At 42.8% G+C, this 17,286-nt stretch overlaps 1 protein-coding gene across 5 annotated transcripts in view; it reads right to left on the reverse strand.

Annotated features, from left to right (window-relative positions):
• Nucleotides 1-1,156: 1,156 nt before the first annotated feature.
• LOC116622319 (zinc finger protein 234-like) overlaps nt 1,157-17,286 on the reverse strand; it is a 41,023-nt gene continuing 24,893 nt past the window's right edge. For 2 of the 5 annotated variants that reach the window (XM_032388710.1, XM_032388712.1), the window contains 2 exons: nt 11,452-11,578; nt 1,157-3,557 (listed from right to left, as the gene is read on the reverse strand). In XM_032388710.1, the coding sequence (XP_032244601.1) occupies nt 1,693-3,557; nt 11,452-11,578 (1,992 nt within the window). In that variant the 3' untranslated portion in view covers nt 1,157-1,692. Of the gene's footprint in view, nt 3,558-8,195; nt 8,239-11,451; nt 11,579-13,408; nt 13,504-17,286 lie in introns of those variants that run through there. The other 3 variants (XM_032388711.1, XM_032388714.1, XM_032388713.1) reach the window with 3 other exon arrangements.

Genomic DNA, 17,286 nt, shown 5'->3' on the forward strand with positions numbered 1-17,286 from the left:
CCATATATCACCCAGCGCTCATCACAAGTGCACTCCTTAATCCCCATTACCTGTGTAACCCATCCCCCCAACCACCTCCCTTTTGGTAACCATCAGTTTGTTCTCTATATTTAAGAGTCTGTTTCTTGGTTTGCCTCTCTTTTTCTCCCTTTGTTCATGTTTTGTTTCTTGAATTCCACATGAGTGAAATCATATGGTATTTGTCTTTGACTGACTTATTTTACTCAGCATAATAATCTCTAGCTCCACCTATGTTGTTGCAAATGGCAAGATTTCATTCTTTTCTATGCCTGAATAATATTCCATTGTATATATACACATCTTCTTTATCCATTCATCAACTGATGGAAACTTGGGCTATTTCCGTGGTTTGGCTATTGTAAGTAATGCTGCTATAAACACTAGGGTGCATGTATCCCTTTGTATTAGTATTTTTGTATTCTTTGGGTAAATACCTAGTAGTACAATTGCTAGATCCTAGGGTATTCTATTTTTAACTTTTTGAGGAACCTCCATACTGTTTTCCACAGTAGCTGCACCAGTTTACATTCCCATCAACAGTGCAGGAGGGTTCCCCTTTCTCCACATCTTGCCAAAACCTGTTGTTTCTTGTCTTGTTGATTTTAGCCATTCTGACAGGCATGAGGTGCTATCTCATTGTAATTTTGATTTGCATTTCCCTGACAATAAGTGATGTTGAGCATCTTTTCATGTGTTTCTTGGCCACCTGGATTTCTTCTGGGAGAAATGTCTATTTATGTCTTGTGCCTATTTTTTAATTGGATCATTCATTTTTTAAGTGTTGAGTTTTATAAGTTCTTTATATATTTTGGACATTAACTCCTTATCGAATATGTCATTGGCAAATACCTTCTCCCACTGAGTAGGTTGCCTTTTAGTTTTGATTGTTTCCTTTGCTATACAGAAGCTTTTTATTTTGATGTAGTCCCAATAATTTATTTTTACTTTTGTTTCTCTTGCCTCAGGAGACCAATCTAGAAAAAAGTTGCTACAGCTGATGTCAGAGAAATTACTGCCTGTGCTTTCTTCAAGGACTTTTATGGTTTCAGGTCTCACACTTAGGTCTTTCATCCATTTTGAATTTATTTTTGTGTATGGTGTAAGAAAGTAGTCCAATTTCATTCTTTTGCATGTGGCTGTCCAGTTTTTCCAACACCATTTGTTGAAAAGAAACTTTTTCCCATTGGATATTCTTTCCTGCTTTGTCGTAGATTAACTGGCCACATAATTATGGGTTCATTTCTGGGTTTTCTATTCTGTTTTATTGACCTATGTGTCTGTTTTTGTGCCAGTACCATACAATTTTGTTTACTACAGTTTTGTAATATAACTTGAAGTCCAGAATTATGATGCCTCCAGCTTTGAGGGCTGTATAGATTTAGCAGCAAAGTCCCAGCCCTCATGGAGCTTACATTCTAGTGGGTATCAATTCTGGTATACCCATCATTATACTTGTGTTAAAGGCCAGCCCCAACTCTTTTCCTAAGTACTACTACCTCCTAAGTGATTCTGAACAAAGACTTACCACACCACTTACAAGTTTCCTCAACTGTGTGATCTTGTGAAAACTGAGATATGTTCAATTATTGCTTAAATACCAACTAAACTAACACAAGTATTTTCTCTCTTATGAGACTCAATGATGGTAAGAATTCAGGGTTTTATTAAGCATCATTTTGGAGAACTTCTTTCTGATGATTCTTTGATGTTCTTACCACTCTTCTTACTTTCATAAAATGTATTGCCACCATGAGTTTTGCGATGATGTGAAAGTTTTGATCGCCAACGGAAGCTCTGACCACACGTCTCACACTTGTAAGGTGTCTCCCCTGTGTGAACCCGCTGATGAGACTGCAGCTGCGAAGAGTGGCGGAAGACCTTGCCACACACATCACATTTGTATGGTTTCTCTTCACTGTGAACACTCTGATGAACCTTCAGACTTGAGGCCTGACTGAAGTGCTTACCACACTCCCCACACTTATAGGGTTTCTCTCCTGTGTGGACCCTCTGATGCATGTCAAGATTCAAGCTCCATTTGAAGCCCTTCCCACACTCCTCACATTTGTACGGCTTTTCTCCCGTGTGGACTTTCTGATGGGCTTGAAGGTGTGAACTGCGACCAAAACTCTTCCCACACTCCTCACATTTGAATGGTTTCTCTCCACTATGGATTCTCTGATGGGCCAGAAGATTTGCGGCCTGCCTGAATACTTTCCCACACTCCTCACAATTAAATGGTTTCTCTCCTGTGTGGATTCTGCAATGAATTTTGAGATCTGCTCTACGATTGAATCCCTTCCCACACTCTTCACATTTGTGTGGTTTCTCGCCAGTATGGATCAGCTGGTGAATCTGAAGTCGGGAACTCTGATTGAAGCCCTGCCCGCACTCCTCACACTTGTAAGGTTTCTCTATGCTGTGGGTCTTCAGATGGGATTGAAGATATGCTCTCTGACTGAAGTCCTTCCCACATACCTCACATTTATAGGGTCTCTCTCCCGTGTGGACTACCAGATGAACTTGATAACGGGTTTTTGTACCGAAGTTCTTCCCACACTCATCGCATTTGTATGGTTTCTCTCCTGTGTGGACTCTCTGATGTGCCTGAAGATTTGAACTCATAGTAAAACCTTTACCACACACTTTGCATACATACGGTTTCTCTCCAGTATGGATTCTCTGATGGGCCCGAAAATGTGAAGGCTGAATGAAGCCCTTCCCACACTCCTCACATTTATAAGGTTTCTCTCGTGTGTGGCCCTTCTGATGGATATGAAGATTTGAGCTACAAAAGAAACACTTCCCGCACTCCTCACATTTGTACAGTTTTTCTCCCGTGTGGACCATACAATGACTATTAAGTGATGATCTACGTCGGAAACTCTTACCACATTTATCACATTTGAAGGGTTTCTCCCCAGTGTGGATTCTCTGATGTTCCTGAAGATGTGAAGCATGAATGAAGGCCCTTCCACATTGGTCACAATTATAAGGTTTCTCTTCCATGTGCAATTTATAATGAACATTAAGTGCTGATCTACGACAGAAGCCATTCCCACACTTCTCACATTTGAATGGCTTCTCCACAGTGTGAACTTTCAGATGAGTTTGCAGACATGAGCTCTGGCTGAATTCCTTACCACACTCATCACACTTGTAGCGTTTCTCTCCCAGATGAACTCTCTGATGAATATGAAGTGCTGAGCTGTAACAGAAGCTTTTTCCACACTCACGACATGTATGAGACTTCACTCCTGAGTGTGTTTGTTGATGAAGATCAAGGCTGGAGACATCACTGAAATATTTCTTAAATTCACTAGACTGATTAGGTTTCTGGCGGGTGTGAGTTGCAGACTGTCCTGCTCCAACCTGTCCGGGTGAATCACCTTGTTTGGGGAGCTGAGAACTCTTTATCATGGAGCCCTGACACCTGTTTAAGTCACTTGCAATCTGTTGCCAGATCCGCCAGCAGGAAAGCTCTTCAGGTGGTTCTGCTTCTATAACAGTCTTCATCTTACTTTGGATCTTTCCTCCTGTAAAGACAGAATGCAGAGATGTGGACAACTGAAGACTTTTTTCAATGTTCTCAAGGTTTCACATTTAGAAAACATCATGAGACTTTAATGAATCCAGAGAATATTTTCCACTGTGTATCTTATTCTCTGGTTTACATGTGTATGGAATCCAAGAGGGGGTCCAGTGGGCTCCTATCCGCTATGCAAGTATACACCAAGTCTCCTTTTTTTTTTAAAGATTTTATTTATTTATTAGAGAGAGAGAGAACAAACGGGGAGGAAGGGCAGAGGCAGAGGGAGAAGCAGGCTCCCTGCTAAGCAGGGAACCCGATGCAGGGCTCAATCCCAGGACCCTGGGATCATGACCTGAACTGAAGGCAACCATTTAACTGACTGAGCCACCCACGCACCCCCCACACCAAGTCTCCTAAGAGAGGCACAAGTTAAATGCCAAAGACTTCATTCAAAAATTGATAATATAATTCAAATGTTAACCTATGGCCATTTCCACTGAATTTGAAAGTCAGTGTAGAATCTTGAATAGCAAATTATGTAGTTAATAAATTATGGAGACAGAAATGTTATATAATAAAATATGAATCAACTAGAACTTCAGGAAAAGCAATAACATAATCAAATTTTGGGTTCATGTTATATATCTTAATATCAAATACCCTGAAATATTTATATTTATATTTATATTTATATATTCAAAGTATTCCTGGAAATTCTGCACAACATGTTTACCTAATCTTATCTTTCTGTTTTGACAGACATTAAATGAGTTGGCTACTATTACAAATTTTTGACCACTTCTAATAATTTAAGTTCAGAAATGTGTTTTCTAAATTATCTCATTGGTATTCCCAAGTCTCTATATTTATACAAAGGTTATCTGAACATTTGGAGATTATTTTCTCAATAAACTTTTCAATTAGCTTAAGAAGTACTTTTCTTAAAACTCAACAATAAGAAAAAAAAGAACCTGGTTTAAAAATGAACCAAAGACCTTAATATACACCTTACTGAAGAAAATATACAAAGGGGCCAATAAGCATATGAAAAGATGCTCCACATCTTATGTAATCAGGGAAATGCAAATCCAAACACCGAGATATCCTACACACATACTAGAATGGCCAAATCCAGAACACCAACACCATCCAATGCTGCCAAGATGTGGAGCAACCAGAACTGTCATTCATTGCTGGTGGGAACGCAAAATGATACAGCCACTTTTGAAGGGTTTGGTAGTTTCTTTCTTTCTTTTTTTAAGATTTTATTTATTTGACAGAGAGAAAGAGAGAGTGAACACAGCAGGGGGAGGGACAGAGGGAGAAGCAGACTCGGTGCTGAGCAGGGAGCCCAACGCAGGGCTCGATCCCAGGACTCCAAGATCACAACCTGAGCCAAAGGCAGACACTTAACCAACTAAGCCACCCAAGTGCCCCGAGTTTGGTGGCTTCTTACAAAACTAAACATACTCTTACCATACCTTCCTGCTATTGCACAATTTGGTATTAACCAAAAGGAGTTGAAAAAAAAAAATTTTTTTTTAAAGGTTTTATTTATCCATTCATGAGAGACAGAGAGAGAGATGCAGAGGCAGAGGGAGAAGCAGGCTCCCTGTGGGGAGCCCGATGCGGGACTCGATCCCAGGACCCTGGGATCATGACCTGAGCCGAAGGCAGAGACGCTTAACCAACTGAGCCACCCAGACATCCCAGGAGTTGAAATTTTAAGCCCACACAAAAAACTATACACAGATTTTTATAGCAGGTTTATTCATAAGGACAAAACTTGGAAGGAACCAAGGTGTCCTCCAGGAGGTGAACAGATAAATATTAACTGTGGTACATCCACACAATGGGATATTATTTGGTGCTAAAAAGAAATGAGCTATTAAGGCATGAAAAGATATGGAGAAAATGTAATGCATATTACTAAGTGAAAGAAGCCAAACTGAAAAGTACAATTCCAACTTTACAACATTCTTGAAAAGGCAAAAGTATGGACAGAGTAAAAAGATCAGTGGTTGCCAAGGGTTAGAGGGGAGGGATGAAGAGGTGGAGAATAGGATTTTTAGGGCAGTGTAACTACTCTATATGATATAATAATAGTGTGTACATGGCTTTATCCATTTGTCCAAGTCCATAAAACGTACAACACCAAGAATGAACCCTAATGTAGAGTACAGACTCAGTGATAACAACGTGTCAATACAGGTTCATCAATTTTATCTGGCAGGGGATATTGATGTAAGATGCTGTGGGTACATGGGGACAGGTTTATATGGGAGATCTCTGTCTCTTTTTTGCTATGAACCTAAAACTGCTCTAAAAAAATAGTCTTTGAAAGCACTACTGAAAAAAATGTTTACAAAAGAGAAATCTGGGCCACCTGGGTGGCTCAGTCAGTTAAGCATCTGCTCAGCAGGAAGCCTGCTTCTCCCTCTCCCTCTCCCTGCTGCTCCCCTTGCTTGTGCACTCTCGAGCTCTCTCCCCCTCTCTCTGTCAAATAAATAAAATCTTTAAAAAAGAGAGAAATTCACTCCCCTACCTGTATGAATAGTCAATTAAAAGCTGCCCCCTCTTTCAATCCAGTAGACATGTGGTAAACAGCCTCTATGTAACTATATAAGCCTTGGGTCACTTTATCGGAAAGTTACTTCAGTGTCGAGGTATCTTGAATGTCCAGAATGACTTGCGGGTTTGGGAGCAAATACCCAAAGCACATGAACTAAAATAGGCATAAAGCAGAGAGTAGAACTTAAGTTTCTACAGGCAAGTTTCCTTCATGAGGACAAAAGGGAAATGAAGTTGAACAGAAAATATACATGGCTCTAAAACCTGACAGAGATTCAGATCTCTAGGAAAAATGTGGAAACAACAGAAATGGAGCCTGGGAGAAGGAAAAGGTAAGGTTACGGTATGAACTCTGAGAGCCAGTCCTAGAGTGGGAGTTCAATCCTGCCAGGAACTCCTCCCAGACAGATGCATGGATGGTTCCTAATGATTTTTAGGTCTCTGCTCAAAGTGAGCCCAGCAACGAGCCCCTTTACCGCCCAGTGTAAAATAATCAATCCTGCCCTCACCCCGTTCACCTCCGGTGACTCCCATCCCTCCTTTTTTAGTTCCACGTAGCACCTTGCACTATGTAACACGATAAGTCATCTGTGGTTCACCGTGTCTTTCCCACCATGATGCAGCATCAAGGAGGGAAACATGTTACACCTTGTAGGCTGAACACATTTTACACTTTCCTACTTCATAACCAATGTCCAGAATCATGTCCAGAACATGGTGCATAGTCAACAAATACATGTGGAATGAATAAATGAATCCCAGTTTGACTATTTTGGTGAGAGTTCAAGCCAAGTCCTAGAAGGAAAACATCTTTTCCAAAGTAAGTTATTTGAAATAGAAAAGGGATAGAACACTGTAGTTTTTTTTTTATTTAAATATTTTTTTTTTTTTTTTGAAGATTTATTTATTTATTTATTTGAGAGAGAATGAGAGACAGAGAGCATGAGAGGGAAGAGGGTCAGAGGGAGAAGCAGACTCCCCGCTGAGCAGGGAGCCCGATGTGGGACTCGATCCCGGGACTCCAGGATCATGACCTGAGCCGAAGGCAGTCGCTTAACCAACTGAGCCACCCAGGCGCCCTAGAACACTGTAGTTTTGCTGGGAAGCTGAAAAGCTGTATAGGGGACATCAAGAACCAGAGGTACATGACGCAGGATGCTAATAAGAAAATCAAAGGTGGGGGCGCCTGGGTGGCTCAGTTGGCTTGGCATCTCCTTTCGGCTCAGGTCATGATCTCAGGGTCCTGGGATTGGCCCCACGTCGGGCTCTCTGCTCAGCGGGAGTCAGCTTCTCCCTCTCTCTGCTCTCTCTCAAGTAAAAAAAATAAAAAAGAAAATCAAAGGTGGCAAGAATCCCTGGGATGAAAAGAAAGGAGGGACTATCACTGGTTCCTTCTGAAGCTTTAGGACTGTCTATCTGATAAGAGTGTAGAAAAACAGTGCATATACAAATGTGTGGATAAAATAGCCCATCACAACAATTTTTCAAATTAAAAAGATCTAATACTCCAGTGAGCTGGAAATATTTAAAAGCGTGTAATAAGCTTTCAGAAAAAAGAACCACAGGGCGCCTGGGTGGCTCAGTCCTTAAGCGTCTGCCTTCGGCTCGGGTCATGATCCCAGGGTCCTGGGATCGAGCCCCGCATCGGGCTCCCTGCTCTGCGGGAAGCCTGCTTCTCCCTTTCCCACTCCCCCTGCTTGTGTTCCCTCTCTCGCTGTCTCTCTCTCTCTGTCAAATAAATAAATAAAATTAAAGAACCAGGACAGAAACTATCAAAGCATCATAGCCAACAGGACAGGGGTCATTACATAAAATGCCTATGAAAGTCACAGATGTGAACTGACACGTGAAATGTTTGTTCTGATTACAATGAAAGATCCATTTCTTACCATGGCTCATGCTCAAAAAAGCTTGAAAACTTTGGTTGTAGAAGTTCCCCAGTTCTTAATTAAACAAATTGTTCAAATGGAAAGATAAGTTGCAAGAACAGAATCTTGGAAAAAGATTACTTAGGTGAGTATGTACTTTTTTGGTAGGTAATGTAGTTCATGGTTATATTTAACAAACTGACCCTTAGAAAGAGTAGTTGTGTGGGGTGCCTGGGTGGTTCAGGCAGTTGAGCAGTCGGTTCTTGGGTTTCGGCTAAGGTCGTGATCTTAGGGTTCTGAGATCGAGCCCCGCGTCAGGTTCCGTGCTTGGCAGGGAGTCTGCTTGAGGATTCTCTCTCTCTCCCTCTGCCCCTCCCACCACTTGCACACATGCTCTCTCTCTCAAATAAATAAATCTAAAAAAAAAAAAAAAAAGTAGCTGTGTGAGGGGAACAGGGAGTACCTCTGAGGATGTGACAGTAAGTTTCCTGATTCTCTCTAGGTTAGAATGTTCACTAGTTGAAAAACACCCAATCTTCATTAAAAATCAAGGGAAAACTTTATGACATCTATATTCTTTAACATTTGTTTAACGGCTAAATTTGTAGAAAATAAAAAGCACGATGTATTTTTGAACCAGATACAGAGGCAGCACTCACTTATGTGTCTCCTATCACTCTCACCTTAAATCTTCCCCCTCAAGCACAAGGAAGGGGAAACCAGGGGGCAGTAACATGGGTGGGGGCTTTGAAAGAGGCAAGTGGGCTGCAGATGGCAAATCTTCAAGAGGAAAGCAGCTTACAACCTGGTTTACACTGTCTGACACTATAGGAAACAGATCTTTCTCCCTCTGTGGGGGGATCTGAGAATCAGAATCAGAATTCTCGTCCCAAAGTATTCTTCCCAGAAATGAAAATGCCCCCTAATGGAAGATTCCAGGAAAGCCACAGGCAAAGGGTGTTCCTCAGTATGGTTACAACCACAATGCTTCTAAGTTTCTCTGGTACACGGGTCAAGGGCACAGACCAACACACATTCATGCCAAGGGTACCCCAAGAAAGTGAGTGAAATAGAAAGTAGCTGGATAGGCATTAATCAGAAGACAAACAATATCCTGCAACATCCTTCATTCACTCTGGTTTGCACATGACCTACAGCTATCTCCCTGGCCCATGGAGACACAGGGGTCCCCCATCCATTGACACATTCACCAAATCAACACATATTTCCAGACACCTGCCACATACCTGATGATTCTAGGCACTGAGGACAGAGCAATGAACAAAAGAGACACAATCCCTCACTTGTGGGGATCACACTCCAGGGGGGACAGAGAAGAGATGACCAAGCAAACAAAAACATATAAGGCACAATGTAAGGAGGAACAAGGAGAGTGAAGGGAAGGTGATGTTTTACGTAAGTTGGTCAGAAAAGGCCTTTCTTGTGATATTGGAACTTAGCACAGACAGGAAAGATGGATGGACAGAAGGAAGGATGAATGGACGGAAGGAAGGAAGGAAGGATGGATGGACGGATGGATGGAAAGAAGGAAGGAAGGAAGGAAGGAGGTGGGGAGGGGAAGGAGGGAGGGGAAGGAGGGATGGGAGGCAGGGGACAAAGGATTTCAGGTAAAAGAATATGTTGGCCAGAGAGTAAGGGCTCTGAGGCAGAGGATATGTAGTAGGCAGATTAACTGGCTCCCGAAGAATCCATGTCCTGATTTTTGGAGCCCAGAATATGTTACATTACACAGCAAAGGGGAATTAAGGTTGCAGATGGAATTAAGGCTGCTAATTAGCTGACCTTAAAATGGAAGAGTATCCTCTATTTTCTGGGTGGGCTCAAAGCAATGGAAAGGATCCTTCGAGATGGAAGAAGAGCGTAGGAAGGCAATGTGACTGCAGAAGAACGGACAGGGAAAGCAAGGCTGCTGGCAGTGAAGATGGAGGAAAGGGGCCACAAGTTTAAAAACCTGGGGTAACTTCTAGAAGCTGAAAAAGCAAAGACACAGATTCTCTCCTAGAGAATTTCCAAAAAGAAATGCATCTGTGCAGACACTTTGACTGTAGCCCTAAGAACCATGTCACACCTGGGACCCGGAGAACTGTGCGGCAGTCCACCTGTGTCGTTCTAAGCCGTGAAGTGTGTGGCAATCTGTTACAGCGGCAGTGGCCACTACAGCGTCCCCGGCCAGGCTGAGAAACACAGGGGGCGCGATGTGAGTGGAGGGGGCAGAGCAAGAGGAAGCGGAGAGGGGATGTGGGAGAGAGGAGCACACCGTGGAGGACTCTAGAAGCCACCTGAAGAGGTTTTAACTCCGGAAACCTGGGTGGCTCAGTCAGTTAAGCGTCTGCCTTTGGCTCAGGTCATGATCCCAGGGTCCTGGGATCAAGCCCTGTATCCGGCTCCCTGCTCAGAGGGGAGTCTGTTTCTCCCTCTCCCTCTGCCTCTCCCCGCTGCTTGCACTCTCTCTTTCTCTCTCAAATAAATAAATAAACTCTTAAAAAAATAAAAAATAAAGAGGCTTTAACTCAAAGAAAAATAAGCCGTAGATGGTTTTGAGCAGAGGAATGGCGCCCTGACTTGTACTTCCTAAGGATCACACTGGCTGCTACATGGAGAACAGACAATACAAGGGAAGGTGTGGAAATGGGTGCGCCGTACAAAGACGGCTGAAATGATTCAAGATGGGGTCTGGCCATTTGGACCAGGTGAGATGGCAAAGGGGGGGGAAAGAAGTAAGACACATGGAAGAACACCGGCAAGGACTCCCATCTGCTTTGTTCTTAACCTGATCTCTCTTCTCTGTCGGTTGCTAGCATCATCCAAAGCTTTTTTGCTCTAAGCGGAATATATCATGTCTAAAGGGGTGCTGCATTGTGAACATGCAAAGTCACATATTTAAAATGAACACACAAGGGTGCCTGGGTGGCTCACTTGGTTAAGTGTCTGCCTTCGGTTCAGGTCATGATCCTGGGATCCTGGGATCAAGCCTCCCATCGGGCTCCCCACTTAGCAGAGTCTGCTTCTCCCTCTCCCTCTGCCCCTCCTCCCCTCTCAAGCCCTCTCTCTCTCAAATAAATAAAAATCTTTAAAGAAAATTAAAAAATAAAATGAACACACAAAAGGTACAAATGGGTATTTGGATTCCTACACATACCGGTCAATTAATCAAAATCAGCGATTTTCAAACATTTAAAAAAATATGACCTATTTCAAGACCCAGACATATATGCATGACAGAAACCTATTTCTAACCAATGTCCATCACACAATCGGCGGGAGATTTTTGCTGTAATGTATTCATTACAGCTAACTGAGATTTTCCACTTTATTAAAAAAACTACTGGTACACCATCAACGCAGGTAACCATTTCAAGAGCCCCGAAGCCTTGAACACCCAAGGACACAGAGCCAATCCAGGAAGCAGATATTGAGGCATATAGCGCCTATGCTCACCCACAGAAATCAGATTCCTGAAGTTCTCCAGCATCACGTCTCCGTACAGCTTCCTCTGGGCGGGGTCCAGCAGCCCCAGCTCCTCCTCCGTGAAGACCACGGCCACGTCCTTGAACGTCACCGTCTCCTACAACAAGCACAGGCAACCTCAATCTTGCACCGGGTGGCCGCTGGGAGCGGGGCAGCATTGAGGAGGTGGAAAGGGTGGTGGGAAGTGGTTTCAGAGTTTGAGGGACTCAAGTCCATCGGCAGGCTTCCAGGCCCTTCTCCTCCTACCCTGCCAATGCCACACACTGAAGTTCCTTCAAGGATTAGACGAGGGAACACCTACAGCCTTTGGAACAGGACATGGCAGAGTCGGTGCTTAACAAACATCTGATACCAATCGTATTATTTCTTCATGTTGCCAACATCAGTACCTTTTCCATCACATTTTGTGGCTCTGTGTTATCCCAGAGAACAGATCCTCTATCTTTACCTGTTCTGAACAAATGATATTTAATTTTACATATTTTTCTCATTATAACCCATCCTGCAAAGTACGTCATTTTACGTAGATCTTGTTGCCCTGCCTGATGACTTGAAAATAATTGCTAGAGAAGATTAAAAGGTCAAAAATGGGCACATTTAAAATTATGATCATATGATGATAGATTTTCTTCCCAATCTTTTTCCTACTTCCCTAATCTTTCAAGGGAATACGACAACCTGGGTTCTCCATACAATGGCCAAGAGCAGGTTATATGTTTTTCTATGGTTTTGGCAATCTGATTTGGAAGAACAAGTTGTATTAGTATTCCCACTTATTTGATTGTAAATTAACAGAACTACCTTTTCAGGGGCACCTGGGTGGCTCAGTTGGTTAAGCCTCTGCCTTCGGCTCAGGTCATGATCCCGGAGTCCCGGGATTGAGCCCCGCATTGGGCCCCCTGCTCAGCGGGGAGCCTACTTCTCCCTCTGCTTCTGCTGCTCCCCCTGCTTGTGCTTGCTCTCTCTGCCAAATAAATAAAATCTTAAAAAAGAAGAAGAGCGCTCCAGACACAAACGCCACAGGGCCCAGGGCCCGAAATGAACTCTGTCTTCCTGTCTATCTCTTTCACTCGAGCAGAATGCCTCACATTCCTGCCCTTGGTTTCTTGTGTGAATCTGAGCGGGTCTCTCATATTCACATGTTTAAGATGAAGAGAGGCCGACACTGCTCTGAGGAGCCAAGGCACAGAATGCAAGTCACTGGCCAATACTAGGACCGAGGAACGGGGAAGACGGAATCCAGCTCTCCCTGAGCGCAAGCCTCCAGCAAGATCTATGAAGCAGCACTTCCAGCCTGCTCTGCTCTGCCTGCAGTTAGATATTCCACCTAAAAAACAGCCTACCTGGCACATATCAAATGTGAGGACAAAAAGCCAGCAGACTGTTTTCAGAGCTGATGTGGGGGGACAAGGTTTTATGTCAGAAAGTGGTCACCAAAGTGCTGCTTGAGACAATAAAATCCCTAAACCATGGGCATGTCTATGAATGGGAAGGAGTTAAAGATAGAAAGATACATCGATTCAATGGGAATGGGATGCAACCATAAAAAATGAACATTATTTAACATTAAAGGGGAAAAAAAAAATCAGAATTTAAAATTAGGTGTATATTATGAATACAAATTCAGTTATGCATGCCCACAAGAATAAGAGTAGGAGAAAATCGAAACGGCTCATTTGTCAGTTAGGAAGTAACAAAGTGGGAGAACTGCTCATTTCTAGTCATTTTTTTACTCCGTAAGATAAATAATAGTAAAACAAAAACCAAAAATACGTGCAAAGTAAATTCAAAGGGGACAAAGTAAGACCCTGATGCAAAATAGGTCCTCAAATGCCTGTTGCTCTGCTTGAGTCGTCCCCAGAAAAATGTGTGACGACCTGAGGAATGAGATGGAATCTGGAAAGTGAGAAAGGCAAGCCCTCCTCACCTTGAACATGGTCCTGTGTCCTCCTACTTCCGGGCGTGTGTAGAGTCCTGAGTTGCACAGGTAAGAGGAAGGTGGAGCTGCACCTGGCGGGGTGCCTAGGAAGGCAGAAAAAAAGGCTTTAAAGGTAGCCCGGGCTGCTGCTCACCTATAGGGACGATGACTGTGAATCCGTACATGATCCGTACACGAATATTCACAGCACCGTTATTCATTAATAACCCTCGTACTGGAAACCACCAAGATGTCGACCTATGACCTATGCAGGAATGAACAAATTGTGGCAAATCCATACAATGGGATATTATTGGCCAATTAAAAGGAAGGAGTACTGATCACGCTACCGCATGGATGAACCTTGTAAACACTGCTGAAAGTGAAAGATACCAGTCACAAAAGATCAGATACTGCAGGATTCTTTTTCTATGAAATGTCCAGAAGAGGGAAATCGATGGAGACAGAAAGCAGGTTAGTGGTTGCTGGGGTATTAGGGGAGAAAATGGGGCGTTAACTGAAAATAGGCATGAGGAATCCAACTGGGGAAACAAAAATGGTCTAAACTGAATTATAGCAATCGCTGCACCACTCAGCAAAGTTACTAAAAATCATTGATTTCATGGGGTGCACCTGGGTGGCTCAGTCGGTTAAGTGCCTGCCTTCGGCTCAGGTCATGATCCCAGGGTCCTGGGATCAAGCCCCACATTGGGCTCCCTGCTCTGCGGGGAGTCTGCTTCTCCCTCTCCCTCTTCCCCACCCCAACTCACTCTCTCTCTCTCTCAAATAAATAAATAAATAAATAATCCTCTCTCTCAAATAAATAATCTTTAAGAATGCCCACTAACAAGTGTATCTTCCTATAAGAAGACTTTATTAATTCTGATGAAAAAAAAAATAGTAACTTTACAATGGAGAAACCTAATAGAAATCACCTTAGCTAGTCAACAAACGTGAGTTCACCAAAACATAGACAAACCAACATCCTTTGGCTACTGTTACGTTGCAATGACAAGGATGCCTCAGTGCTTCTGCGGAATCCCTGCCAACGACACAGAACAAAACCTAAACAGGGGCGCCTGGGTGGCTCAGTCGTTAAGCATCTGCCTTCGGCTCAGGTCATGATCCCAGGGTCCTGGGATCGAGCCCCGCATCGGGCTCCCCGCTCTGCAGGAAGCCTGCTTCTCCCTCTCCCAGTCCCCCTGCTTGTATTCCCTCTCTCGCTGTGTCTCTCTCTGTCAAATAAATAAATAAAAATCTTTAAAATAAAAAAAATTTTAAAAAAACCTAAACATGTATACATCAGATAAACCCCAAATGAAGAACTTTCTCCAAAATGACTTCCCTCTATACTCTTTAAAAAGCATCAAGAACCGGCTCCTGGGTGGGTGAGTCGACTGGGTGTCCGACTGCTGATTTCGGCTCAGGTCATGATCTCAGGGTCATGGGACTGAGCCCTTCTCGGGCTCCACACTGAGCACAGAGTCAGCTTGAGATTCTCTCTCTCCCTCTTCCTCTGCCCCTTCCCCCACTTGCATTCTCCCTCTCTCTAAATAAACAAAATCAAAAAAATAATAAATAAACAAATATTGCTTCAGGAACAGGGGCACCTGGCTCAGTCAGTACAGCATGCGACTCTTGATCTTGGGGTCACGAGTTCAAGGCCCCACACTGGGCATAGAGCTTACATGGAAAAATAAAGAGTTAAAAAAGAAAAGCATCAATGAAAAAGACAAAGGATATGGAATGCAATCCATGTTAAGGAACATCAAGTGTGATAAAGTTTTTGTAAAATGTTTATAAACAAATATACAGCTTAAGGCAAAGCATAAAATTGGGACTTTGAACTCGGATGGGGGAGGGGAGAGTGGTTATAAGGCCTTTAAATGAAAAACAGAACAAAATTAACTACAAGACTGTGGATTACATAACAGCATGTTATATAATGTTTTCCAGCATTACCTAACAGGTAACACTATTAACTACTATTAGTAATAACTTACTGAATACCTAACATCTAATAGATAACTAATAGACACTATTATGTAGTATAATATCTAACATTACCAACTAACTGCTGCTAAATTTCTATAATCAGCCTCTCCTAAATCCCTCTTCCCAAGATACCTCCTGATACCCGTATGTGGGACTTCCTTCCTTCAGAAAGCTAAAATAAGCTGTCACTGAATTACAGGTATATTCCTGGTGTTATGTGACTGACGGAGCCATAAAACAGGCAAAATGTAAACAATTGGGGAATTTGGGTAAAGATTATATGAGAATTCCTTATACTATTTTTGCAACTTTTCAATGGAAAAATTTTTAATTATATAAAAATGAAGTCTTGGGGCACCTTGGTGGCTCAGTCGTTAAGCGTCTGCCTTCGGCTCAGGTCATGATCCCAGGGTCCTGGGATCGAGCCCCGCATCGGGCTCCCTGCTCCGCGGGAAGCCTGCTTCCCCCTCTCCTACTCCCCCTGCTTGTGTTCCCTCTCTCGCTGTGTCTTTCTCTGTCAAATAAATAAATAAAATCTTAAAAAATTAAAATTAAAATATAAATAAAAAATAAATAAATAAAGTCTTAAAATATCAGGAAACAATCATAACAGTAACAATGGGAATAATAAAGATGATCAGGAAATTTTATGGAAGCTCATTAGTTTATTCTTTCTTGGCAGTGTTTAAAAGTTTCCATAGTTATGGGGTACCTGGCTGGCTCAGTCAGTGGAGCATGCAACTCTTCATCTTGGGGTTTTAAGTTTGAGCCCCACATTGGGTAGAGATTACTTAAAGATAAAATCTTAAGGGGTGCCTGGGTGGCTCAGTCAGTTAAGTGACAGACTCTTGATTTAGGCTCAGGTCATGATCTCAGGGTCCTGGGATCAAGCCCTGCATCGGGCTCCACGCTCAGCAGGGAGTCTGCTTAAGATTCTCTCCTTCTCCCTCTGCCCCATCCCCTGCATGAGCATGTGCGCTCTCATGCGCTCTCTCTCTATACCCCCAATAAATAAATAAATCTTTTTTTAAAAATGAAGAGGGTGGGGGGATGGGGTAACTGGGTGATGGGTATTAAGGAGGGCACATGTTCGGATGAGCACTGGGGGTTATATGCAACTCATGAATTGTTGAACACTACAACAAAAACTTATGATGTACTGTACGCTGGCTAACTGAACATAATAAAAAATAAAAAAATAAAAATAAATTATAATAAAAAATGAAGAATAAAATAAAATCTTAAAAAAAAATTTTCCAAAAATGCTCAGTATCGCTCGGCATCAGGGAAATCCAAATCAAAACTTCAATGAGATACCACCTCACACCAGTCAGAATGGCTAAAATTAACAAGTCAGGAAGTGACAGATGTTGGCGGGGATGTGGAGAAAGGGGAACCCTCCTACACTGTTGGTGGGGATGCAAGCTGGTGCAGCCATTCTGGAAAACAGTATGGAGGTTCCTCAAAAAGTTGAAAATAGAGCTACCATACGATCCAGCAATTGCACTACTGGGTATTTACCCCAAAGATACAAAAGTAGGGATCAGAAAGGGTACGTGCACCCCGATGTTTATAGCAGCAATGTCCACAATAGCCAAACTGTGGAAAGAGCCAAGATGTCCATCGACAGATGAATGGATAAAGAAGATGTGGTATATATACAATGGAATATTATGCAGCCATCAAAAGGAATGAGATCTTGCCATTTGCAATGACGTGGATGGAACTGGAGGGTATTATGCTGAGCGAAATAAGTTAAACAGAGAAAGACATGTATCATATGACCTCACTGATATGAGGAATTCTTAATCTCAGGAAACAAACTGAAGGTTGCTGGAGTGGGGGGTGGGGTGGGAGGGATGGGGTGACTGGGTGATGGACACTGGGGAGGG

The sequence above is a fragment of the Phoca vitulina genome, unplaced genomic scaffold (genome assembly GCF_004348235.1).
Source record: "Phoca vitulina isolate PV1807 unplaced genomic scaffold, GSC_HSeal_1.0 scaffold52, whole genome shotgun sequence".
NCBI lineage: Eukaryota > Metazoa > Chordata > Mammalia > Carnivora > Phocidae > Phoca > Phoca vitulina.